Source organism: Pseudorasbora parva, chromosome 16 (genome assembly GCF_024679245.1).
Source record: "Pseudorasbora parva isolate DD20220531a chromosome 16, ASM2467924v1, whole genome shotgun sequence".
NCBI classification, from domain to species: Eukaryota; Metazoa; Chordata; class Actinopteri; order Cypriniformes; family Gobionidae; genus Pseudorasbora; species Pseudorasbora parva.
The window spans coordinates 727,523-755,416 of record NC_090187.1 but is presented as its reverse complement, the minus strand read 5'-3'; the positions used below and the strand labels follow the sequence as shown (position 1 = coordinate 755,416).

General features: G+C 41.6%; 1 protein-coding gene across 1 annotated transcript in view; it reads right to left on the bottom strand.

Moving 5' to 3' along the window:
- Window positions 1–27,894, bottom strand: part of LOC137043281 (reelin-like) — a 176,033-nt gene that overhangs the window by 8,161 nt on the left and 139,978 nt on the right. The window contains exons 45-64 of the mRNA XM_067419486.1: window positions 27,437–27,686; window positions 25,812–25,980; window positions 24,997–25,137; window positions 24,057–24,234; window positions 20,512–20,705; window positions 18,919–19,160; window positions 17,905–18,059; window positions 16,695–16,909; window positions 15,353–15,530; window positions 14,703–14,881; window positions 13,847–13,953; window positions 12,242–12,484; window positions 11,308–11,483; window positions 11,069–11,142; window positions 10,726–10,887; window positions 9,209–9,366; window positions 8,252–8,471; window positions 7,280–7,477; window positions 5,181–5,279; window positions 1,309–1,335 (exon numbers count right to left, since the gene is read on the bottom strand). Of these exons, the coding sequence (XP_067275587.1) occupies window positions 1,309–1,335; window positions 5,181–5,279; window positions 7,280–7,477; window positions 8,252–8,471; window positions 9,209–9,366; window positions 10,726–10,887; window positions 11,069–11,142; window positions 11,308–11,483; window positions 12,242–12,484; window positions 13,847–13,953; window positions 14,703–14,881; window positions 15,353–15,530; window positions 16,695–16,909; window positions 17,905–18,059; window positions 18,919–19,160; window positions 20,512–20,705; window positions 24,057–24,234; window positions 24,997–25,137; window positions 25,812–25,980; window positions 27,437–27,686 (3,365 nt within the window). The remainder of the gene's footprint in view (window positions 1–1,308; window positions 1,336–5,180; window positions 5,280–7,279; window positions 7,478–8,251; window positions 8,472–9,208; window positions 9,367–10,725; window positions 10,888–11,068; window positions 11,143–11,307; window positions 11,484–12,241; window positions 12,485–13,846; window positions 13,954–14,702; window positions 14,882–15,352; window positions 15,531–16,694; window positions 16,910–17,904; window positions 18,060–18,918; window positions 19,161–20,511; window positions 20,706–24,056; window positions 24,235–24,996; window positions 25,138–25,811; window positions 25,981–27,436; window positions 27,687–27,894) is intronic.

Below are 27,894 nucleotides of genomic sequence, written 5' to 3'. Positions count from 1 at the left end.
GCTTTGTGTTTGACGTGTGTGTAAGGAGTACAAGTATTTATTTCCAACACTCCAGCTGTGTATTGTCACAATCTCCAATAAACCTGCATGAGTGAGTTGACCTGTTTCTGTACACACACCTGTCCGTAATGATGGCAAGTATTTGATTATTATCTAAAACCAAAAACTAAAAGAAACGTTTTTTGGGTGACATTAACCTCTAGGTGTGTAGGGGAAAGAGTCCTTAGAGTAGGGTCAGATACAGGGACGACAACAATGGAAACAACACACACACACACACACACACACACACACACACACGTTTGTTTTTGTGAAATGTTGGGACATTCCATAGAAGTAATCGCTTTTATACTGTACAAAGCGTATTTTCTATCCCCCTACACTGCCCCTAAACCTATCCATCACACACACACACACACACACACACACACACACACACACACACACACACACACACACACACAGCCTCTAAACCTACCCATCACAGGAAATATTCTGCATTTTAACTTTCTCAAAAAGTGAAAAGTGGGGACATGTGTAATGTCCTCATATTTCACCCTCTCCTGTAATACCTGTGTCATACCCATGACATTATACACATTTCCTGATATTTCACAAAAACAAACACACACACACACACACACACACACACACACACACACACACACACACACACACACACAGTACTGTGCATAATTCTTAAGGGCTTCAGGTTATAACAATATTTTATCTGAAAATCTAAGACTGATATTCCCTATTGGCACACTAAAGCAATAGAGTTAATATTTAACTTTTGCACAGTACTGAATATTTTTATAACTTCCTCCTTCAGATTAGTTCCAGTGCTTCTTGAAATGTGGTTACACAATTATAGCAGCTCTACGGGTTACACTTTATTTCGATACTCCAGATATTCTACTAGCGGTGAGTAACTGCATGTCATCTAGCAGTCATTAGAGTATTATAGACTTTATTCTGATGCTCCTAAAATCAATAACTTTACAACTACAGGTCCACTTATTCCACTAACCCGACCCTAACAGTCTGATAATACTCTAATGAGTCGCACAGGCACTCATTAGACTATCGAAATAAAGTGGAATGTTCTTCAAGAAGACAATATATGGTTAAAAGCAATTTAGCCAGTTTTTATAATGAACAGTATGTAGCGTGTTGTTTCCTTTATTTTCGTCCTTGTGCATGGGGTGATGAGATCTAGTGATGCAGAAGACGGACGACGACTAAAGGCAGTGAACAGCGGTGCATTCTGGGAACAGCGGTGCATTCTGGGAACAGCGAAGCACTTACCTGACACTACAGCCATGCCATAGGGAGCAAAATACAGAAGAGAGGAAAGGTTAGCAGATGCAGGACAGGGCTGCGGCTGGAGAGACCAGAGGGGTGGGGGTGGGGTCGGGGGTGGCCTGACCTGCATCAGCAGAACCAGAGGAATGATGGAGGAAAACAGGTGGGGTGAGTGGAGGAGAGGAGAGGGTGAGTGGAGGAGAGGAGAGGGTGGAGGAGGAGGAGATGGAGGAGGAGGAGGAGAAGGGGTGAGTGGAGGAGGAGATGGAGGAGGAGAAGGGGTGAGTGGAGGAGAGGAGAGGGTGGAGGAGAAGGGGTGAGTGGAGAAGAGGAGAGGGTGGAGGAAAAGGAGTGAGTGGAGGAGGAAGAGATGGAGGAGGAGAAGGGGTGAGTGGAGGAGAAGGAGATGGAGAAAGTGAAATGGTGAGTGGAGGAGAAGATGGAGGAGAAAGGGTGAGTGGAGGAGAAGGAGATGGAGGAGGAGAAGGGGTGAGTGGAGGAGAAGGAGATGGAGGAAGTGAAATGGTGAGTGGAGGAGAGGGTGATGGAGGAGGTGACAGGGTGAGTGGAGGAGATGAGAGGGTGGAGGAGAAGATGGAGGAGGTGAAGGGATGAGTGTAGGAGGAGATGGAGGAGGTGAAGGGTGAGTAAAAAAGAAGAGAGGGTGGAGGAGAAGATGGAGGAGGTGAGGGGGGATTGGAGGAGGAGGTGAAGGGGTAAGTGGAAGAGGAGATGGAGGAGGTGAAGGGGTGAGTGGAGGAGGAAATGGAGGAGGAGAAGGGTGAGTGGAGGAGGAGGAGATGGAGGAGGTGAAGGGGTGAGTGGAGGAGGAGGAGATGGAGGACATAAAGGGGTGAGTGGAGGAGGAGATGGAGGACATAAAGGGGTGAGTGGATGGCAGAGGTGATAAGAGAGAAAGAGAGCGCAGTGTGAGGCAAAGAACTTGAGTGAGAGGGACGGGGACTGAGAAATGTGCAGAAACAGGTGTGTGTGTGTGTGTGTGTGTGTGTGTGTGTGTGTGTGTGTGTGTGTGTGTGTGTGTGTGTGTGTGTGTGTGTGTGTGTGTAGGATGAGTTCAGTGAGTGTTTAACCTCTAATGGCCAATGCAGCACTATGGATAAACTATACTTCACCCAAAAAATCTAAACTACCCCATGATTTACTGTCCCTTAAGCCATCCTAGGTGTGTATGACATTCTTCCTGACGACCACAATCAGAGTTATATTAATAAATATCCTGGCTCTTACAAGCTTTAAAAATCCATCCATTATGAAAGTGTATCTATCCATCATTAAAGTGCATCTATTATCAACCCCCTATTAACCAACCCCCTATTATCAACCCCCTCCTTGTCACCTTATCGTGGTGGAGGGTTTGAGTGCCTGAATGACCCAAGGAGCTGTGTTGTCCGGGCCTATATGCCTCTGGTAGGGACTCCCACGGTAAACAAAACCTTGGTGATGAGTCAGACTAAGAGCGGTTCAGAAGCCCAATAGGACTAAAGGAAAACGGCATGGCGCAGCCGAATGAGCGATGTGAGGCACTCCTGAGGCAGCTGACAGGTACAGGCAGGCCAAGCGATGCCTCAGCAGGGGGAAGCAATGCCCTACCAACACTGTCTACAGTGGAGATGGGCAGCTTTTGACCTCAGCTGGGGATATTGTTGGACGGTGGAAGGAATACTTCGAGGATCTCCTCAATCCCACAGACACACGTCTTGCTTTGAGGAAGCAGTGGCTGAGGGCTCGTCCATCATTTGGACGAAGTCACCGAGGTAGTTAAACAGCTCCTCAGTGGCAAGGCTCTGGGGGTGGGTATGAGCAAAGTCGAACTCAAAACGACCCGTCAGGGTTTTGTCAGGGAGAGGGCAAAACCTGGCATCCAAATGCCCGTAAAAAGAGGTGTGCTGCAGGTTAGGCTAGAGAATTCCAGGAACGACTCGCCAAGAAACGAGCAAAAGCTGAACTCACAGAAAAGCTTAAAGTGGACGAGCCTCGGTCCCGGGCATGGTCGGAACGGTGGGCCCCCTTCGGACTCAGAACGAACCGTCAGGCTTTTGTCAGGGACAGGGCGAAAGTGGAAGTCGAAAAGTGCACCCAAGTACCCGACCCATGGAATGGCATGCCGGATCGCCCGTAAAAAGAGGTGCGTGCGGGTTGGGCTAGAGACTTCCAGGAATGACCCACCGAGAGAAGAGCGGGTTCGTAAAAGAAAAACGGACGGTGTCCAAAAGCCGAACTCGCCAAAAAGCTCCAAGCTGACGAGCCTCTCTGGCCGGCGACCGGGGAGGGTGCCTCGGTTCCGGGCACGGTCAGAAAAGGCGGGTCCTATTGTGGGCGGTGGTGTGCTGAGACGGACTCAAAACGGGTAGCCCGGGTTTTGTCGAGGAGAGGGCACAACAAACCTGACGTTGAAACACCAAAGGGCCAGGCTCGGCGGATGCACACCCCCACCGCAGGGACCATCTCGAGGGGTGATTTTATTTTATTTTCACCTGGTCGAAAGGAACTTGAGACGTGCCAGGGAGGGGCAGGCCATGGCCCGGTTCAACGAGAACCTCTATGGGCAAAGTGTACCATCAGCTTTCGATGGTACATTCGGCGCCTACCATGGTGACCATAGGAAACAGGGAATCAGGGTTCGATTCTGGAGAGGGAGCCTGAGAAATGGCTTAATTAACCATTTCCTACGCGGATAGGTAGTGACGAAAAATAACAATACAGGTCTCATTCGAGGCCCTGTAATTGGAATGACCGTATCCTAAACCCATGGGCGAGGACCCATTGGAGGGCAATGGCATATACTAAAGTTGTTGCAGTTAAAAAGCTCGTAGTTGGATCTCAGGAGTGCTCTGGTGGTCCACCGCGAGGTGAGCAACCACCTGTCCCGGAACCTGCCTTGCGTGGAGGTTGGGGACAGTATGGACTGGCAAACTGGGGTGGTGGTCCCTCTTTTCAAGAGGGAAAGTTTGTTTCAATTTCTCTGCCTCCCTGGAAAAGTCTATGCCAGGGTACTGGAGAGCAGAATTTGGCAGATAGTGGAACATCAGATTCAGGAGGAGCAGTGTGGTTTTTGTCCCGGTCGTGGAACACTGGACCAGCTCTTTATCCTTTCCAGGGTGCTGGAGGGTACATGGGAGTTCGCCCAACATGTGTTTTGTGGATTTGGAGAAAGCATTTGACTGTGTTTCTCATGGCGCCCTATGGTGGGTGCTATGGGAGTATGGGGTCCGGGACCTCCTGCTTAGGGCTGTTCAATCCCTTTACGACTGGAGCAGAAGCTTGCCGGAAGTAAGTCAAACTTGTTCCCGTTGCATGTTGGTCTCCGACAATAAAAGTGAATCTATCCATAATAAAAGTGCATCTATCCGTTATAAAAATGCATATATCCATCATAAAAGTTCATCTATCCATAAAAATTACATCTATCCATTATAAAAGTGCATCTGTTCATTTTAAAAGTGCATATATCCATCATAAAAGTGCATCTATCCATTATAAAAGTGCATCTATCCATTATAAAAGTGCATCTATCTATCATGGTTGTGCAGCCATTATAAAGCTAGGAAGCGCCAGGATGTTTTTAATATAACTGCGATTGTGTTCGTCTGAAAGAAGAATGCCATACATACCTGGGATGCTTGAGGGAGAGTAAATGGGGAAGTTTTCATTTGTGGGTGAACAATCCCTTTAATCATGAAAGCACTTCATTAGTATTAGCCTAACAGGAGAATTTACTGTCCAATCAAAACACCTGTTTCACAAGTGTCAGCAAAGTACTTTTCTATATCATGTTATCAAGCGGTGCTGAACTTTGCACTGATCTCTGAGTGAAGGATGGTTCATGTGTGGTTTGTCTGTGCAGGAATACTCACAGAATGACTTCCACATGGTCCAGCGCCCACTGATCATGACCTTCGCCCTCATGGCGCGGCTGCCACCATCGCAGCTGAACGCCTCTCACACGAGCCTCCCTACACACACACACACACACACACACACACACACACACACACACACACACACACACACACACACACACACACACACACACACACACACACACAATGATATCACACTCAGTCCTATATCCAGGAAATAGGCAAGAATGAAGGTGCAATGACATTTATTGTAGGTGTTCCAAAACAGGTGCGCAAAAAAACAGTATTACTGATTTCTCTTGAAGCTCCGGGTCCACAATGATGTGGAAGCACTAATGGACATGTTTGCAGAGTGTGAGGGATAATCGGCCATAATAGACTTTTCAATTCAGAAAGGCTTTTTTTGTGTTAATTGTTTTTTATTATTTTCTGTAGTTTTACTTGTTTTTAATCATTTTCCCATGTAGCACTTTGAGATTCTTCTGAATAAAAAAAATCTGTATAAATACAACCTATTATTATTACTATAACCACAAGAGTCTTTCAAAAGTCCCAACACTGCAGAAAAGGCTTTTCTTATTTAGTATTTTTGTCTTGTTTCTAATCCAAACATTAAAAAAAAATCTTAAAACAAGAAGTAGTAACTAGACAAAAGTAATTGTCTTGTTTTGGGAAAAGATCTGAAAAATCTGAAAAATAATCTTAATTCAAACAGAAAACAAGATTATTTTACTTACCCCAATGGCAGATTATTTTAAGTAAAAACTCTCTTAATTTTGAGTTATTTTTTTCAAGAAACAACACAATAATTTTTACTTGTCTAGTAAATGTTACTTAATGTAAGAATGTTTAGATACTTTGACTAGAAACAAGACAAAAATACTAAGTAAGAAAAGCACTTTTTGCAGTGACGCTTTGACACAAATCAACCTGAGGTTTAAATCCGCCTGTTGCAGAATTCACTCTACTCCCTTTTCCCATCACATATCAGATCAGCAAGGCAACAAAATAAAGTGTCTAATGTGTTTAGTTTATATCTAAGTTATGGCACATGCTCTCAATGCCAAATGCTGAACAGTTAGTCGATGCCTTCATGAGCTCAAGGCTAGATTATTGTAATGCTCTACTGGGTGGTTGCCCTGCTTGCTTAATAAACAAACTCCAGCTGGTCTAAAACGCAGCAGCTCGAGTTCTTACTAGAACCAGGAAGTATGATCATATTAGCCCAGTTCTGTCAACACTGCACTGGCTCCCTATTAAACATTGCATGCATTTTAAAATCTTGCTAATTACTCAAAGCACTAAATGGTTAAGCGCTGCAGTATTTAAGCTAGCTCTTAACACATTATACTCCATCTTGTCTTTTTCAGTCTCTAAACTCTGGCCAGTTGATAATACCTACAATATCTAAATCAACTGCAGGAAGTTGATTCAAAAAAATATCTTATGTCATTTTACTTCTCTAGTAACTAAATCTTGACATAAAAATGTTTAGATAATTGGACTGAAATGACAAAAATACTAAATAAGAAGAGCATTTTTTGCAGAGTGGACTAATTGTTCCAGGTACTTTTGGTGGAAACAGGGCTATAGATACACTAGGTGACAGTTTAAACAAATTCCACAACAATCTACTGTTTGAGCTACAGGAGCACCTGATTCAACACTGTAGCGTAATGAGTGTGTCACATTGCAAAAAATGCTTTTCTTACTTATTTTTGTCTTGTTTCTAGACCAAACACCTAAAAATTCTTTAAAAAATAAGTATTTACTAGACAAGTAAAAGTAAATGTCTTGTTTTGGGGAAAAATAACAAAAAAAAGAGAGTTTTTGCTTAAAATAAGATGCCTAATCTGCCAATGGGGTGAGAAAAATAATCTTAATTCAAACAGAAAACAAGATTATTTTTCGTAGCCCATTGGCCAGAATATTTTTCTTATTTTGAGTTATTTTTTCCCAAAACAAGACGATAGTTTGTACTTGTCTAGTAAATGTTTCTTAATGTAAGATTTTTTTTGATATTTTGACTGGAAACAAGACAGAATAATAAGTGAGAAAATATTTTTTTGCAGTGCACATGTTTGCAGACTCACAGTGGGATGTTGTAGGACACTCTCTGGGCTTTGATGAAATCTTTTGGCTGATGTTGGGCAATGACATGCCAGCTGACTCCATTATTGACGCTGTACTGGAGAAGCACAGCGCGGTCCACGGTGTCGGCCTGATCCAGGGCAGCGTTGCAGCTGTCGGTCTGAGACACACTGCCGATCTGCAGCACGAACATGATCTTACTGAGGAGAGAGATGCGGAGACGGTGACGGACCGGACCAATCAGAGGTGGACAAACTACACAACTTCATTACTTGAGTAAAAGTAAAAGTACTACTGGTCAAATATTACTCTGTTACAAGTGAAAGTTGTAAAAACAGATTATTACTTGAGTAAAAGTACAGAAGTATTTGTTTTTAAAAGTACTTAAGTATCAAAAGTAAATGTCCTTTTTTATGTGAACACATTATTTTATTATTGTTGTATAAATGCACATTATGCCATCATGGTTTAAGCCAGTCAGTGATGCTCCATCTGACATACTAGCATACCACTAATTTAAACTCATTTAAATACTTGTAGAAAAGTTATAAAGCTCTTTACAAAGCTGCTGTCACTTTAAGGCTGAATGCACGTATACAATACACTGATACATATATGATAATCTTGCAAAGCTTTACTCTTCTCTTTCTCCCAGACGTTTACATTTTTTAACATTTCAAGAGACATGCATCAAGGGTATGTCAACTAAACTAATCTTTATATTCTATTTAATATAATCTTTATATTAAAAAGAAGGGAAAAAAACAACTTTTGATTTCGAGGGCCTGGATAGAAATGTAGGTGAGTAAAAGTACGATATTTGTTTTTCAAATGTAGTGAAGTCATAAGTATCCAGAAAAAATAATACTCAAGTAAAGCACAGATACTCAAAAAGTGTGCTTAAGTACAGTACTCAAGTAAATGAGCTTAGTTACTGTCCAGCTCTGCCCAAAATAATTGATGTTTTGTCTTACCTGGCCCGGGTCAGATCCAGAGGTCTGGTGATGGCCTGTCTCATCTTGCAGCCGTTGAAGTACAGCGAGTCTCCATGAGCGTGAGGAGAAAGCTGACCGCAGCCGCTGCCAACCCCGCCACCCTGGATCAAACTCCAGCTCTCCTGGGACACGGAGCCCGACTCAAAGTTATCCTTGATAGAGCTGGGCAATTCAATGCTGGACAGAGAGCAGTCATCCCCTGAGAAAGACAAAACCTGTTGTTGTGTGTTCTGTTGCACTGTAAACTAATCACACACTGCAAAAAATGCTCTTCTTATTTAGTATTTTCGTCTTGTTTCTAGTCCAAATATCTAAAAAATCTTAAATAAATATGCATTTACTAGATAAGCACAATGACATAAGATATTTTTGCTTGTTTTCTGGAAAAAAATATCAAAATGAGTTTTTGCTTACAACAAGCAAAATAACCTTCCAATGGGGTGAGAAAAATAATCTTGTTTCTTTTTGGGACGGAAACAAGAAACCAGATTTCAATCAGAAACAAGATAATTTTTCTCACCCCATTGGCAGAAAATTTTGCTCTTTGTGTGTGTGTGTTGTTTTCTGTTATCCGGGCATCGACGGCCAGCTCGTCTCTACTTTACGCTTTAGAACGGCTTTTCAGAATCCTATGGGTGACGTCACGGACACTATTTTTACAGTCTATGGTCTTACCCCTACACTTTTGCCACTGTTAATGATTCAGTGATTTCTTTAATTTTGTCTTTCCCAATCAATCGTTTAATAAATGGCGGTTTATTTGTGTTATTTAATGTAAATGGCATTTAATGCTACCCCAGTAAAAACGATTCTTAGAGAGATCACCACCCACATTTTATTTGCTACCGACGCTAATGTTTCGATTAGAAACAAGACAAAATTACTAAGTAAGAAGAGCGTTTTTTGCAGTGCAGAGTCAGAGAAACGTTTGCCCACCATGATGGCCTTCATCGCAGATGCAGACGGGTCCGCTGGTACAGTACCCATGACCACTGCAGAGACCCGGACACGCTTCCCCAATATACACATGATCCACACCCCAGCTGGAGCGCTCTCCAGCCGCCTCGAGCTGGATCCAGCGGAACTGAGTCGCTCTGGAGAGAGAGAGAGCGAGAGAGAGAGAGAGAGAGAGAGAGAGAGAGAGAGAGAGAGAGAGAGAAAGAGAGAGAGAGAGAGAGAGAGAGAGAGATTCAGACTGCTTCCCCAATCACAGTACAGCGCTCCGATAAATAGTGGAGCAATATCAGAAAGGAGTTTCTCATAGAAAAATTGCAAAGACATTGAAGTTATCATCATCTACAGCGCATAATATCATCCAGAGAGTCAGAGAATCTAGAACAATCTTTGTGCGTAAGGGTCAAGGGTCAAAACCAAACTGGATGCTGGTGATCTTCAGCCCTTAGACGGCACTGCAGCACACACAGGAATGATTCTGTAATGGACATCACAACAAGGGCTCAGGAATACTTCCAGAAAACATTGGTGAACAATCCATTGTGTCATTCGCCGTCGCCGGCTAAAACTCTATAGGTCAAAAAAGAAGCCATATCTAAATATGATCCGGAAGCGCAGGCGTTTCCTCTGGGCCAAGGCTCATTTAAAATGGACTGTGGCAAAGTGGAAAACTGTTCTGAGGTCAGACGAATCAACATTTGAAGTTATTTTTGGAAAACTGGGACACCATATCATCCGGACTAAAGAAAGGTATATCCAAGTTCTAGAACAACATCTGCTCCATCCAGACGTCGTCTCTATCAGGGAAGACCTTGCATTCTCCAACATGACAATGCCAGACCACATACTGCATCAATTACAACATCATGGCTGTGTAGAAGAAGGATCCGGCACTGAAATGGCCAGCCTGCAGTCCAGATCTTTCACCATTAGAAAACATTTGGCGCATCGTAAAGAGGAAGATGTGATAAAGAAGACCTAAGACAGTTGAGCAGCTAGAAGTCTGTATTAGACAAGAATGGGACAACATTCCTATTCCTAAACTTGAGCAGCTCGTCTCCTCAGTGCCCAGACGTTTGCAGACTGATATAAAGAGAAGAGGGGATGACACACAGGGGGAAACATGGCCACGGCACAACTTTTTTGAGATGTGTTGATGCCATGAAATTTAAAATCAACTTATTTTTTATTTAAAATTATACATTTTCTGAGTTTAAACATTTGATTTATCATATATGTTGTATTCTGGATAAAATATTTACAGTTTGGAACTTCAACATCATTGCATTCTGTTTTTATTCACAATTTATACAGATCCCAACTTTATTGGAATCAGGTTTGTAAACAGAGCGTTACTGACAGACTGGTAAGAGAGGAGCCGCAACAATGGAGAATATGAGGAATAATCAACATTCAAACTGGAAAACCTGCTCTAGTAGAGCCAGAAACAACAGCAAGATAAAAGTTTGTAATATGGATCATTTATAGGTCATCCATACCCAGAGGACACATGGTCAGGCAGCTGGATGGTCACTCTGGTCCAAGCTGAACTGTTGACCGGACTGTAGATCGTGGACTCGTGGAACTGGAAGGGTGAGCAGCCCATGTTGTTGACAGAGGAAGGCAGACAGGCGGACTGGACTAACTGCCACATGTCCGACCTGTGGAACACACGGATGCTATTACTGGATACATATAATTAATGTTACAGGAAGATTGTTTGTTCATAACCATGCAGGAATTTTTCCTGTGAGCTGGAACCCTATGCTGGCACACACGCATGGACGCACACACGCAGGCACACACGCACACACGCATGCATGCACGCACGCACTCACTCACCTGGCATCCTTCCTGTACTGTAGAAGCACTGAATGATGGTCATCACATCTGTCTGCCTCACAGCCAACCACAATCTAAAGTGGACAAAGACCAGTGTCACTACATATATATGTGTGTGTGTGTGTGTGTGTGTGTGTGTGTGTGTGTGTGTGTGTGTGTGTGTGCGTGCGTGCGTGCGTGCGTGTGTGTGTGTGTTGGGTAGGTTGTGAGAAATCTGAATGATATTGCAAATCTTGAACCTTGAACTGTAAGATGTATCCAGGCTGGACGATGAGCTCCCGGGTTGCTAGGATGTTGTGTGAGCCGTCCTGGTTCTTGTTGGGCCAGTACAGGTGGAATGATGGGTTTCCGCAGAAGCCGGCGGTGCGGACCGCATTGGGATAAAAGCTCCAGCTCTCTTCATGAGATACACCCTCTGGAGGAAGCAGAGCGTTACTGCAGCTCACAACAAAACACTTTAAAATCATTCCTTATGCACTGCAAAAAATGCTCTTCTTACTTAGTAATTTTGTCTTGTTTCCAGTCTTTTTTAAGAATATCTAACAATTCATAAATCAAGATGGATTTACTAAATAAGTAAAATGAATTAAGATATTTTTTAAATAATAAAAAATAATCTTGTTTCTGTTTGGGACATTAATCAGTGAATTGATTCATGATTCGGATCTCCAAAGTCACGTGATTTCAGCAGTTTGATACGCGATCCGAATCATGAATCGATTCACTGATTCATAACGGTTTGAATCTTTGTTCTGAAATCGGCCATCACTATATAAGTCGTTATTTAGTGTTTTTTGCGCACTAACTCTATTCTGGCCTCTTCATCAATGATTGTAGAGCCGCTGTAGTGAGATGGGCTTTGTAACGACGTCTTTAGTGCCTTTATGGGTCTTGAGAGAGGAAATGACATTGGTGTCAATGAAGGCCTTTCTGAGCCATCGGATTTCAACACTAATATCTTCATCTGTGTCTGAAGATGAGAGGAGGTCTGACGGCTGGCCAACCACAGGAGGAATTAATCACACAATTTACATTTTTGGGTGAACTAACCCTTTAAGAATATTTGAGAATATTTAAGAATAAGATATTTGGACAAGAAACAAGACAAAAATACTAAATTAAGAAGAGCATTTTTTTTGCAGTGTGATTCTAGGATCAGTGGTATAAGCGAACCGTCATCGAAGGTGTCCAGTAGAGAGCTGGGGTTGATGTCTGAGCCTCCCACCAGGATGTTGTCTAAAGCCCACTGAGCGCGCTCCAGACTGGGCCGGACCAGACCCGAGGCCAGCCAGAACGGCTGCCACCAGCGCAGACGCGTGCCATTGGTCAGAGCTCGCTCAGGCAGCACGATATAATCTCTCCTCACTGACACGTACTTCAGATAGTCCATCTCATGTAGCAACGCCCAGGACACACCTGACAGAGAGAGCATCATTTACAGGTCAAGGTCACTTTATTTATATAGTACATTTACATGTCTTAAAGAGCACCTATTCTGCATCTGTCTTTAGTGTGTACACTGCAAAAAATGCTCTTCTTAATCAGTAATTTTGTCTTGTTTTTAATTAATTCTTAAATCAAGATACATTTACTATATAAGTAAAACAACATAAGATATTTTTTCTTGTTTTGTTGAAAATAAAATCTAAATGAAGTATGATATGCCAATGGGGTGAGAAAAATAATCTTGTTTCGTGTTTCTGTCCCAAACAGAAATAAGATTATTTTTCTCACCTCATTGGCAGATCATTTTGTCTGTTTTAAGCAAAAACTCACTTCATTTAGATTTTTTCCCCCCAGAAAACAAGCAAAATATGTAATTTTACTTATCTAGTAAATGCATCTAGATTTAGACTGGAAACAAGAAAAAAAAACTAATTAAGAAGAGCATTTTTTGCAGTGTGAGCTGTTTGAGTTCTTCTCTATATCAGTTTCAGTGTTTCTGCACTCCTGAAACGCCTCCATCTGGAGTTTCCCTCCAGGAACAAACACGTCACAATATTCCTTATTTAAATAATTAATATGCAGAATAAAGGGATGGGCCTGGTTGAGTTATTTAGTAGTGTGTTGAACCATAGACTGTATAAAACTATGGACGTAGTGTCCGTGACATCACCCGTAGGTTTCTAAAGGGCATAATTGAAGCTAAAAATGGGCGGAGCCAGCCGTAGTCACTCACGGATAGCCAAAAATGGGCAAAGAGGCGGGTTGTGGGCGGAGCTTAGGTGACATGATGGCTAATAGACAGCAGACAAACAGCAATCCCCCTGTCACTCAAGTAGCCACGCCCTTAATTATGCAGAACTTTAAGGCTTTATAATTTTTAAATGGATGTTATAAAACAATTCAGCCCCCTCAAAGTTATCATGAAGGGCAAAATTAGCCGTATAGACCAAAATAATTTTTTGTACCAGGTTGAAACATTTTTTTTCTGTTGTAAAGTTGGCCATTTTAACATAAGAGAGATACAGATTTCACATCACAATATTCCTCATTATAATAATTCATGTGCAGAATAAAGGGGCGGGGCGGGGCCTGGTTGAGTTAATTAGTAGTGTGTTGAGACTGCAGGTTATAATAAGGAACTGAGCATTTCCCAAACACCAATCATAACGCACTGCTGCTACCAACCAATCAGAGCACAGTGTGCTTTTCATAAGGCGGGGCTTCTTAGAGACAGGAACTAAACAGAGTTACTGACAGACTGGGAAGACAGGAGCCGAAACAATGGTGCTCTTTAATTAAAGTGAATTTTGTGTTTGTGTAAATGAAACATACCTCCATCAATAGAATAATCCAACAACACGCCCTCTCTCCGACAGGTTGGACGATGGCACAACGTAGCGTTCTCCTCACTGCCGATTTTAGCCCAATACTCCACAAATCTGGAACATGCACAAGTTATTAATATGAGAATACACTTACAGTTATGGGCTATTCCAGAGTGATGAAACACACAGCGTTCCAATAACGGTAGCATTTGTTTTTGGTAACCAAATAATCAAAACATGGAAATTTTCCTTTAGGGTTATATTTTTTGCAATTATAAAATAATGTTTACAGAACATTGCAGAAGTTTTATTTTGAGTTATTTTTAGGTTTTAAAGTAACATTGCAGATGTTTTTATGTGACAGTCTACCCAGAGCTTTAAATGTTTTCATCGGATCAATTATCATTTTATTTAACGAGCGTGTAACCAGTTAAATCATAGAAGGAAAATACCATTTACAGGCAATTTACCTTTGGAAACATATGGTTTTGTGAAGTTTCACTTTCAGCCATTGCATGGGTTTTGCCATAGAAACACATTTTGGCACCTTTTTAACAGTTATAGCGCCACCTATGGGCCGATCTCCATAAAAGTATGCATGCTTCTTTAGAATCATGTGCCGCATGTGCTCACATAATGAAGCAAAGCTCTGAGTTTTCTTTTAGGAACGATAGGCTTAGACTTGGCCACGCCTGTTTTAAATGATCCTGTTATAACTGTCCAAAGGCCAAAGGTCATTTTTTTGATAACTATTGAACTATATAGACCTGAGTATTGTGCCACAGTGGTTTTATCTAGGTTGAGCTGAAAACCTAGGACTAGTTTGCCAAAGTAGGTTTTTGAAATAATTTGACTTGACTGACTTGGCCCCCCGCAGGTCGAGGTCTGTGGTGACGGCCTGTCTGGCTCCGGCTCCGCTGAAGTACAGAGCCGTTCCTTCCACCAGAACTCTGCAGTCCGCACAGGGAGCCCCGCCCTCCAGAACCTGCCACTGCGGCCCGCGGGCTCCGGCCCAGTCGAACCGTTCCTTCAGAACCGCCTGCTGAGGAACAGAGAGAGTGGCGTAAGTACACTGCAAAACATGCTCTTCTTACTTAGTATTTGTGTCTAGTTTCCAGTCCAAATATCTAAAAATTCTTAAATCAAGATTCATTTGACAGATAAGTAAGATAACATAAGATGTTGTTACTTGTTTCTGGGGGGAAAAATCTAAATGAAGTGAGTTTTTGTTTAAAATAGGCTAAATGATCTGCCAATGGGGTGAGAAAAATAATCTTATTTCTGATTGGGACGGAAACAAGAAACAAGATTTCAATCAGAAATCAGATTATTTTTCTCACCCCATTGGCAGATCATTTTGTCTCTTTTAAGCAAAAACTCACTTCATTTTTATTATATTTTCAACAAGGACAAGAAAAAATATCTGATGTTGTTTTACTGATCTAGTAAATGTATCTTGATTTAAGAATTTTTATATATTTATACTAGAAACAAGTGTGTGTGTGTGTGTTACCTTCAGCGTGGCGCTGGAGTAGCAGCTGGGCCCAGAGAACCCGGGGTCACACAGGCACTGCTGGTCCAGGCAGTCTCCATGACCCCCACAGTGCTTCTCACAGGCTGGACCGATGTAGAAGTTCTCCAGGGCCCACTGCGAGTCCGAATGTCTCTGATAGAAGCGGAACCGCACCGTCCTGAGGACCAGAACAGCACCGTCTGAATCAGACCTCCCAGCAAACACCACGATATCGGTGTGTGTGTGTGTGTGTTTCTCATGATATCGGTGTGTGTGTGTTTCTCATGATATCGGTGTGTGTGTGTGTGTTTCTCATGATATCGGTTTGTTGTAAAGTGTGTGTGTTTCTCATGATATCGGTTTGTTATAAAGTGTGTGTGTTTCTCATGATATCGGTTTGTTGTAAAGTGTGTGTGTATCTCATGATATTGGTTTGTTGTAAATTGTGTGTGTTTCTCATGATATCCATTTGTTGTAAAGTGTGTGTGTGTTTCCCATGATATCCGTTTGTTGTAAAGTGTGTGTGTTTCTCATGATATCGATTTGTTGTAAAGTGTGTGTGTGTTTCTCATGATATCGGTTTGTTGTAAAGTGTGTGTGTTTCTCATGATATTGGTTTGTTGTAAAGTGTGTGTGTGTTTCTCATGATATCGATTTGTTGTAAAGTGTGTGTGTGTTTCTCATGATATCGATTTGTTGTAAAGTGTGTGTGTGTTTCTCATGATATCGGTTTGTTGTAAAGTGTGTGTGTTTCTCATGATATTGGTTTGTTGTAAAGTGTGTGTGTATCTCATGATATCGATTTGTTGTAAAGTGTGTGTGTTTCTCATGATATCCGTTTGTTGTAAAGTGTGTGTGTGTTTCTCATGATATCCATTTGTTGTAAAGTGTGTGTGTGTTTCTCATGATATCAATTTGTTGTAAAGTGTGTGTGTTTCTCATGATATTAGTTTGTTGTAAAGTGTGTGTGTATCTCATGATATCGATTTGTTGTAAAGTGTGTGTGTTTCTCATGATATCCGTTTGTTGTAAAGTGTGTGTGTATCTCATGATATCGATTTGTTGTAAAGTGTGTGTGTTTCTCATGATATCCGTTTGTTGTAAAGTGTGTGTGTTTCTCATGATATTGGTTTGTTGTAAAGTGTGTGTGTGTGTGTTTCTCATGATATCGGTTTGTTGTAAAGTGTGTGTTTCTCACGATATTGGTTTGTTGTAAAGTGTGTGTGTATCTCATGATATCGATTTGTTGTAAAGTGTGTGCGTGTTTCTCACGATATTGGTTTGTTGTAAAGTGTGTGTATCTCATGATATCGGTTTGTTGTAAAGTGTGTGTGTTTCTCACGTGTCAGCAAGGCTGTCTGGCAGAGGATAGATGGCTCGCTTCCACCCGTCAGCAGGGAAGAAGACGGACGGCTGGGACACCTGACCTCCACACCGAGGGTCTGCCGGCAAACACTGAGGCACCAGGTACTTCCAGGTCACGCCGAAGTTCACAGAGTACTGAACATGTACCTGTCTCTCCGCAGGCTTCTCCGGCACACTGCAGCCCACTGCCATCTACACACACACACACACACACACACACACACACACACACACACACACACACACACACACACACACACACACACACACACACACACACACACACACACACACACACACACACACACACACACACACACAGGTTAGGTTTTTGTGAATTGTGGGGACTTTCCATAGGCGTAACGGATTTTACACTGTACAAACTATACATTCTATCCCCCTACACTGCCCCTGACTTGAAATATATTATAATATATTGTAAATACATGGAATAATATATTGATAGTATGATACAATATATTATATATTCCTGTAATATATTGCAAAATATACAAATGATTGCCGCTTTCATATACTGCAATATATTGGAGAATATAAATATTAAATCCCTTATATGGGAATATATTGCCTTATGTATTACATGATATTTTCCAACATACTGCAATATATTTTTGTTTCGTAAGGATGGCCGATTTCAAAACAAAGCTTCGAACCGTTATGATTCAGTGAATCGATTCATGATTCGGATCAATGTTATGTGATTTCAGCAGTTTGACACGCGATCCGAATCATGAATCGATTCACTGACTCATAATGGTTCAAAGCTTTGTTTTGAAATCGGCCATCCCTATATAAGTCATTATTTCATTTTTTTGCGCACAAAACTATTCTGGCCTCTTCATCAATGATTGTAGCGCCGCTGTAGTGAGATGGGCTTTGTAACGACGTCTTTAGTGCCTTTATGGGTCTTGAGAGAGGAAATGACATTGGTGTCAATGAAGGCCTTTCTGAGCCATCGGATTTCAACACTAATATCTTCATCTGTGTGTGAAGATGAGCGGAGGACTGACGGCTGTCCAACCACAGGAGGAATTAATCACACTATTTACATTTTTGGCTGAACTAACCCTTTCCTGCTTCTCAAAACAAAAATAGTAAATAAATGTCCACCACTGGAAATGTGTATATAATCCAACAGTAGCATGTGTGTGTCAGTGAGCATTTACCTTGAACTGCATGACCCAGCCTTTGGCAGGAACTATGTCATGTGTAACAGCGTAAACTTCCTGTCCATCAGTGTTCCCACACACCATGACTCCATCCGGAGAGCTGCAGAAACGCTTCACTGAGCAATCTTCAGAAAACAGCCAATGATCACTCACTGAAACAAAATTGATTCGGGAGAATATGTGTGAGAGACCCCGTGACCTCCACATGCAAAACTGATTCAGATCAACATCACAGCCATTTAAAGTCATTTAGTGTGTACACTGCAAAAAATGCTCTTCTAATTAGTACTTTTTTGTTTCCAGTCAAAATATCTATCTATCCATTCATTTACTAGATAAGTCAAATAACATTAGATATTTTTGCTTGTTTTCTGAAAATAATTAAAAGAGTTTTTGCTTAAATCAGGCAAAATGATCTGCCAATAGGGTGAGAAAAATAATCTTATTTCTGTTTGGGACGGAAACACGAAACAAGATTCCTACAGAAACAAGATCATATTTCTCACCCCATTGGCAGATCATTTTGCGTGTTTTAAGCAAAAACTCACTCATAAAAAAAAAACCTCAGACCCACTCATTTTTATCGTCTCTTATTCAGCACATGTCTGTTTACCTACCTCTGACTGATAAACACGTACTATTAAACACACGTTAGACGCTTTATTTCCACTTTTCTAGTATTTTCTCAATTTTATTGAAAATAAATGCCTTTCTGATCTGACATGTGATGGGAAAAAGGAGTAAAGCGAGTTCGAACCACTGATCGATTTGCATCAAACCTTACTCCTACACTACAGCCACAGTAAATAAATCAATGATTCCAGTAATTTCGTCTGGCCCAATCAATCATTTAGTAAATGGCGGTTTTTAGAAAAAATAATTTTTAGATATTTAGAATAGAAACAAGACAAAATTACTAATTAAGAAGAGCATTTTTTTGCAGTGTAATGTTGCTGTTTGAGCAAGAAACAGCTCAGTAAAGAGTTATTCTCTGTATTTTAGAGTTTGTACCAATGGTCTCCTCGTGATGGGCTGGCGAGCTGCTGTGTGTGCCGTCGGCCGGAGCTCGCTCATGACTGGGCAGCGCCAATCCTCCAAACGTGTCTGAGATCTGAGCATGATTATCTGAGCCGGAGATCAGCACATTATCCAGAGCCCAGTCGCTCCGATCCGGTCCGTCGTGCTGTGGCTGCCACCAGCGGATCCGAACACCAACGGCCCGCGCCGAAGCCGGCAGAAGCACATTCACAAACCTGGATTATAGAGACAGTCAGCATGACCTAACCACAGGAGATCAATTCACCAGATCAGATTCTCATCTTTCCCTGGAAGAAAATTATTGCCAAAAGTATTGGGACGCCCCTCCAAATCCAAATCAAAGTTCAGGTGTTCGATCTCTTCATGTCCACAGGTGTATAACTCCAGCTCTCGGCCTGCAGACGCTTCTACACACATTAGTGAAAGAATGGGTCGCTCTCAGGAGCTCAGTGAACTCAAGCGTGGGGCCGTGATAGGCTGACACCTGTGCAATAAGGCCATTCCTGACATTTCCTCACTACTAAATATTCCACGCTCAACTGTTAGTGGGATTAGAACAAAGAGGAAGCCATTGGGAACAACAGCAACTCAGCCACGAAGTGTTAAATCCCAGAGCGGGGTCAGCGCATGCTGAGGGTCACAGTGCGCAGAAGTCTCCAACTTTCTGCAGAGTCAACAGCTCCAGACCTCCAGACTTCTGTGGCCTTCAGATGAGCTCAAGAACAGCGGAGAGAGCTTCATGGAATGGGTTTCCATGGCCGAGCAGCTCATCCAAGCCTTACATCACCAAGAGCAATGCAAAGCGTGGGATGCAGTGGAGTAAAGAAGCCGCCACTGGACTCTAGAGCAGTGAGACGTGTTCTCTGAGCGACCAATCACGCTTCAGTCTGACAAACCCATGGCGGATCTGGCAAGAAGTTTGGTGGTTGCCAGGAGAACGGGACTTGCCTAACTGCATTGTGTCAAGTGTAATGTTTGGTGGAGGGTGGATTATTGGGTGGGGTTGTTTTTCAGGGCCCTTAGTTCGAGTGAAAGGAACTCTTAATGCTTCACCAAGACATTTTAGACAATTTCATGCTCCTGCCTTTGTGGGATCAGTTTGTGGTCGGCCCCTTCCTGTCCCAGCATGACTGCGCTCCAGTGCACAAAGCGTCGCTCCATAAAGACATGGATGAGGAGTTTGGTGTGGAGGAACTTTGGGATGAATTAGAGCGGAGACTGAGAGCCAGGCCTTCTCGTCCAACATCAGTGCCTGACCTCACAAATGAGCTTCTAGAAGAATGGGCAAAAATCCCCATAAACACTCCTAAACCTTGAGGGAAGCCTTCCCAGAAGAGCTGGAGCTGTTAGAGTTTTTAGAAGCCGACTCCATATTAGACCCTACGGATTAACAATGGGAAGCTCTTGTGCATGTAAAGGCAGGCATCACAAAACCTTTGGCAATATGATGTATCTATTTCTACTTTCAATACAATGACTCCAGTCGAGCACTGTATGGCATAGATCAAAATCAGGCTTGAGATTTTAAGAATGTACATTGTCTTCATTTTGGGTCTAGAGACTCACTCAGGTTTGCTGTATTGGTCGTAGAAGATCTCGGTTAGCAGACTCCAACTTATCCCAGCATTCACACTGAACTCCAGCAGAACGCCCTGGTTACGGTTGCTAGGTGCGATCATACAGCCGTACATGAAGTAGAACTGGATGAATTCAGCACTGGTCAGATTAAGATCCACCGTCACCAGCTGACGAGAGCAGCTCTGGCCATCGGAGGACAAACAACATTTGAGTTCATCACAGAATGACATCTTTAATTCTCACTTAAAAACAATTGTGCAGAGAACATTTAGAAGTAATGTTTGAAGAATGATGCAATGGAATCATCCCTTAACATTCACACAACCAAGTAAGAACGTTTTTAAAGAACTGTACATTTTGAACATTGAGAAATAACGTTTTCACAACTTAATGGGAACGTTAGCAAATGTTAGAATATATTCTTGTTTACTGGGAAATAAGTTTGGTTAACAGTGTGGTTATAAACTAGCCTGACGTGGTCATACTGAACTCTAGTGAGAATATGAGTCTGATGCTCATTGGACTGTAATTATGGGGCGTGTTTCAACCGAACCAGGAAAGACCTCGATTGGACAGACCGACAACCAATCAGAGCAGCGGAGCGACGTATAACGTTAGTCGTCAAATGTCAACAGAACTCAACTGCACTGTGTTGCCAAGTCTGCGGTTTTCCCGCCGGTTGTTTTCCATGTCCGCGGGTTGAAGCGACCTCAATTATGTGATATATAGACCCAGGAATGCCAATTATAGCAGCAACATTGCCAAAATAACGCACATCCAGTTCTCCGTTAAGGATTAGAACAAACTCAACCCAAGCACCTTTGATGACGTGATTACGTTACTGTTGATCATCTGTCCATCATCGTATAAAACCCGCCCTGATTATCTCATTGGTCCGTTTCTGTTCAGGCATGTTTACTCCTCTATGGATCAAGTCCAGACTGAACCCAGGCTTAGATGTTGTGGGCGGGGCTGAGTTCAGCTGTGGGTGGGGCTGAGTTCAGCTGATCCAGGCTAGTTATAAACTGCTCTATACACAGTGTTGGGGGTAACGAAATACAAAGTAATGAATTACAGTAACAATATTACTTTTTTGAGTAACGAAGTAAAGTAAAGCATTACACTAAAAATATAGGTAACTACACTACTTTACTAGACTATAGGAACACGCTTTCATGCGTTACCCGAGTCGTGTGTGAAGTCTTGATCTGTTTACGTGCTTTGTGCATGTGCTGTGTGTGCTTGCCTGGGCAACGTTGCCATAGAGATCGATTTGAGTGACGTAGCTCCTGTTGTGAGAAGAGAGAGGGAGACGGGGACAGTGGCGATCTTCAGATTATTTTCACTTTAGATAAACATTTTAACTTTTCTACTGTCCAGTGATAATTTGGAAAGAAAACAGAATGTAAGCTTACATGTTAATATAGCAACGAATGCAACCTTAATTTCGTGGAGAGGGGTAATAAATGCTACAATGCAGGATGTTTTTTTTTATTCCTTTGCGCTAATTTTCTTTTGTTTTTAATGTAAACATTACCATACCGTTTGACTGTTGCGCTTGCATATCTTCCATACGCTTGCATAGTATCGTGCACGACGCGGCTTAGGCACTCAGGATGAAAAAAACTAATCTCTAGACATGCATAACGCATTTTAACCGCAAAACCGCGACCTGTGAATGGCCCTACACTGATTAAGAGATAAACAGCGCCTTTTTATTTCAGTGCCTTTATTTAAACAGTCAGCTTGCCTTATAGGCTACATTCAGTTTACTGCATCAACAACAAACCAAAGAGGGCGTTTCAAATTAACTAGGCGTTACATTTTAAACACTACGTTATTTTCTAGCTCTGTCCATGTAATAAATGCACGTTCTTAAATGAGCGAGTTTTCAACTTTATCTTAAATAATTGGCCTTAAATCACGTTTATTCTCTCTCTTAAACACAAAGTGACCTTTTTTTATATTTTTCATTGACCGTTTGTGGATTTTACATGAGGCATATTTCTTTGTGCAGACAGGGATATTGTTCTTTCATATGGTTTTACGTGCCATTTTGTAAACATTTATACAATAAACACTGCTGACAGACTAAGTGATGATAGGGATATGATGTCTGTCCAAGAAAGTGAAGTTACTTTTCAAATGCAGTAACTAGTAAAGTAATCTCATTACAATTTACAAAAGTTACTAGTAACTAATTACTTTTTTTGAGTAACTACCCCAACACTGTCTATACATAATCTAGACTAGCGTCTTTAGATAGTTAGACAGACAGATTTGACTTCAACATAATTCTTGTATGGAAAGCTGGCAGGGCAAAGTTTTTCTGAATAAACTCATATAATATCTAAGACGGAGTTGGCTCAAGGCATTTAGGAGACACAACCATCTCCAGGAAGATTTCACGGTCTGGTGAAAGTAAAATTAAGGGACGCAGAACTCATAAAGACTCAATGAAAAATTGATGGAGTAAACTATAAAAAGCCTTAGAGGAAAACAAGCTGCAATCCACAAGACTCCTGGGATTCAATCTTCAGGAAAAGAAGGTCTTCGCCGACGGTTGTGCTCAGCATTTACCGTGAGAGCGGGAATATTCATCAAGTCTGTGATTTTGCTTTTAGTTCTTATCTGTAGTTGGTAAAATTCTTACTTCATGACCCAGCTGACAAAAATATGTAAAATCATTTAGCTAACTTTCTGATTTAAAAAAAAAAGTTTTAGTTTAGTGTTTTTTCTTGGTTATGCGAAGGAAAGATTCCATTGTATCATTCTTCAAACATTATTCAACAACATTCCATGAGCGATGTATAAATAATGTTTTTGTGCTACCGTTTTGCACACGGATCAGATAACTTTGAACAAACATTCTGTTAATGTTACTGGAAGAACATTTGTTTATGACTTTGAGAAAACGTTCCCCGTTAGAGCCCCGTAGGAGGGCACTGCAAAAAAATGCTCTTCTTATTTAGTGTTTTTTTCTTGTTTCCAGTTCAAATTTCTAAATATTCTTAAAATGATGCATTCACTAGATAAGTAAAATGACATAAGATATTTTTTTTTGTTTTCTGGGGGAAAAAATATCAAAATGAAGTGAGTTTTTGATTAAAACAGGCAAAATGATCTGCCAATGGGTGACAACAATAATCTTATTTCTGTTTGGGACGGAAACAAGAAAGAAGATTTCAATCAGAAACAAGATTATTTTTCTCACCCCATTGGCAGATTATTTATCTTATTTTAAGCAAAAACTCTCTTCATTTTGAGTTATCTTTTCCCAAAACAAGACAACTACTTTAGCTTGTCTAGTAAATACTTCTTGTTTTAAGATTTTTTGATGTATGGACTAGAAACAAGACAGAAATACTAAGTAAGAAGAGCATTTTTGCAGTGTAGAATTAGACCTAGAATTTTTTTCACAGTTCTGTTTCTTCATGCTTTATAAAAATGAAAATAATTGGTCCCCCTAATGTTCAAGAATGGTTATGGCCTTGGACTGTGAATGTGAGGAACTGAGGGATGGAGGGCTTTACCCCGCTGAAGTGCAGGGCTGATCCTGAGGCCACGGCGCCGCACACGCTGCTGATTTTGCCTCCGGTGAGCAGGCTCCAGTGATTGAGCGCCGGGGCTCGACTGAAGCTGTCCTTCAGCTGGACTGGCAGAGAAACCAGAGGCTCGTCGCAGAACTCGCCTCCCCACTCTGGGTCACATCTGAAAGAGAAGAGGCGTAAGGAACACTGCAAAAAAAGGCTCTTCTTACTTAGTCATTTTGTTTTTAAGGGTTAGTTCACCCCAAAATGTAAATAGTGTGATTAATTCCTCCTGTGGTTGGCCAGCCGTCAGACCTCCGCTCATCTTCACACACAGATGAAGATATTAGTGTTGAAATCCGATGGCTCAGAAAGGCCTTCATTGACACCAATGTCATTTCCTCTCTCAAGACCCATAAAGGCCCTAAAGACGTCGTTACAAAGCCCATCTCACTACAGCGGCTCTACAATCATAGAATAAACTAAATAATGACTTATACAGGTCCTTCTCAAAAAATTAGCATATTGTGATAAAAGTTCATTATTTTCCATAATGTAGTAATGATAAAAAATTAAACTTTCATATATTTTAGATTCATTGCACACCAACTGAAATATTTCAGGTCTTTTATTGTTTTAATGCTGATGATTTTGGCATACAGCTCATGAAAACCCACAATTCCTCTCTCAAAAAATTAGCATATCATGAAAAGGTTCTCTAAACAAGCTATTAATCTAATCATCTGAATCAACTAATTAACTCTAAATACCTGCAAAAGATTCCTGAGACTTTTAAAAACTCCCAGCCTGGTTCGTTACTCAAAACCGCAATCAAGGATAAGACTGCCGACCTGACTGCTGTCCAGAAGGCCATCATTGACACCCTCAAGCGAGAGAGTTTTTTGCAGTGAAGTGCAGATGTTCTGAGCTGAGCCGGACTTACACACAGGAGCTCTGCCTACAGCGGCCGTGTCCGGAGCACATATCTGGGCAACCGTCCCCGATGTACAGATTATCCAGAGCCCACGTCTGCTGCTTATCGAAGGGTGCCGGCTGGAACCAGCGGAACCGCGTGGCTGTGGACCTTCGATACCAAACAATACAGAAGTGTTCAATTCCAGTGTTTGCTTTCTAACACCGTGTCTTAACCAGTGTGTTAAAATGAGTCTTTTCAAGTCCAATGGTGATATACAACGAGCCCCAGCGAATTCTGTTTTAGAAATGTTTCTTTTTCTGTGTCACCAATCACGCCTGGAGCAATGACATACGTATATGACAGCGATAACCTCAGGTACTGACACCCCTCTGATATTGCTATAAAATCAAAGCCATGCATCTAACCATGTTATGTTCCAAATTTGAAGTTGATATCACAAAAATTGAGCCGCTAGTTTCTGATGACTACTAACATCCAGTATGAGATGGGAAAAATGGCCAAGTGTCACTGATGGTTAACAGGTTTAAAATAATAAGAATAGCATTTATTTTTGAATTTATGAATTTGATTATGTATTTATCCATTTGGTCGCTTTCAGAGAGACTCCGCCCACTCGCTCTTCCGATTGGCTGTGATTTTGGATTGATTTGGTTGAGAGTGCAGTGCGCTTTCAGAGAGACTCCGCCCACATGCTCTTCTGATTGGCTGTGATTTTGGATTGAATTGTGATTGATGTCTCGTAGTCATGTCTCATCTGGTTAGGACACAATGTTAGACGTGATTTATATATTGTTTGTGCAAGTGTGTATGTGTGTGTTTACCTGGCGTAGTGTGGTATGGGTAAAGTAATTCTGCCCCACTTGTTGTAAGTATCTGACACCAGCAGCCTCTGCAGTGTGTAAGAAGAACAGTCTGGACTAGTGGGTAAACAATCCCTGACCAGTGGCAGCCACGTGAGACCCAGATCCAGAGAGTACTCGAGCTCCACCGCTGCAGACACACACACACACACACACACACACACACACACACACACACACACACACACACACACACACACACACACACACACACACACACACACACACACACACACACACACACACACACACACACACACACATACACGTCAGAGCAAAGCCTTCATGACAAACACAGAGCGGATCGCTGGGGCAGTGTTACTTTGAAAAAGTAATCTGATTACTGATTACTCCTTTAAAAAGTTACTAAGTTACTTTACAGATTACTTGATTTTAAAAGTAACTAAGTAAGATTACAAGTTACTTTATTAATTATGAATTAATTATTGCCGCCTCAACACAGAAATGACGACCGCTTTTGCCAACACTCAGTTTAGTGGAAGTGCATTTTTAACACTAACGTCAACAATCAATGTATCTCCGGACATTTTAAGTAAAATTTAAAAAAATATTTCCTGAAAAAATACTCTCCCCGAAATGCAAAAAGAAAGCAAAAATATTTATTTTTTATTTTTTACTAAGGAAAATGACTAAAATAGTAACTCACAGTGACTTGGATAAGTTACTTTAATCTGATTACTGCTTTGAAAATAGTAACACGTTAGATTACACATTAGTGGAAAAAAGTAGTCAGATTAGAGTAGCGGGACCCACTTATATTAGGTGGCCTTTAGTACTATGTACTAATATTGTAATTAATCATTTGATACAATGCACTTATTGTGTGCATACATGTTTTTACATTGTACTTAAATTTGAAAAAATGCCTGCATGTAATTACGTCTGCTATTAATTTCTGTAGTAATTTCTGTGTAATTAACTTCCCTTACACCTAAACCTACCCTTAAACTTACCCATACACCACACCTGTCCCTTACTCTACCCGTATCCCACCTCGATTTTAGCAAAGGGGTTTAGCAATACAATTTGAACACAGTAAGTACATTGTATTTATTTTTTTTTGATGTAAGTACATAGTACTTAAGGCCACCTAATATAAAGTGGGGCTGAGTAACGTGTTACTGGCATCACTGCGCTGCATGCAAAAAATGCCTTTCTTACTCAGTATTTTTGTCTTGTTTCTAGTCCAAACATCTAAAAGTTCTTAAAACAAGAAGTATTTACTAGACAAGCAAAAGTAATTGTCTTGTTTTAGGAAAAATAACTTTAAAAAAAAAGAGTTTCTGCTTAAAATAAGATAAATAATCTGCCAATGGGGAGAGAAAAATAATTCTAATTCAAACAGAAAACCAGATTATTTTTCTTACCCCATTGGCAGATTATTTAGTCTATTTTAAGCAAAAACTCTCTTCATTTTGAGTTATTTTTTCCCAAAATAAGACAATAATTTGTACTTGTCTAGTAGATGTCTCTTAATGCGAGAATTTGTAGATATTTTGACTAGAAATAAGACAAAAATACTAAGTAAGAAAAGCATTTTTTGCAGTGTGGGGTCGGTGACCTACTGTAGCAGGACGAGGTGACGGAGCAGGAGGCCGAGAACTCAAACTGGATGAAGGCATCGGGGCTCAGACTGATGTCGGTGGTGATGCCGTAGCGTGTGTTTGATTTCTCGATGAAGGCGAAAGCTTCTCCGTCCGATCCGCACACAGGCATCCTCGTCCCCCCGGGGTGAAGAAGCCACGAGCGGCCGTTTGTGGAGGAGAAGTCATCCTCCAGCGGCCCCCAACCACTGGCACTGCCGCCCACCACCAGCTGCACACACACACACACACACACACCGTCATCCAGAGACCAATCATCAGACACACACACACACACACACCGCCATCCAGAGACCGATCGTCAGACACACACACATACACACACACACCGTCATCAGACACACACACACAAACACCGTCATCCAGAGACCGATCGTCAGACACACACACATACATACACACCGTCATGAAGAGACCGA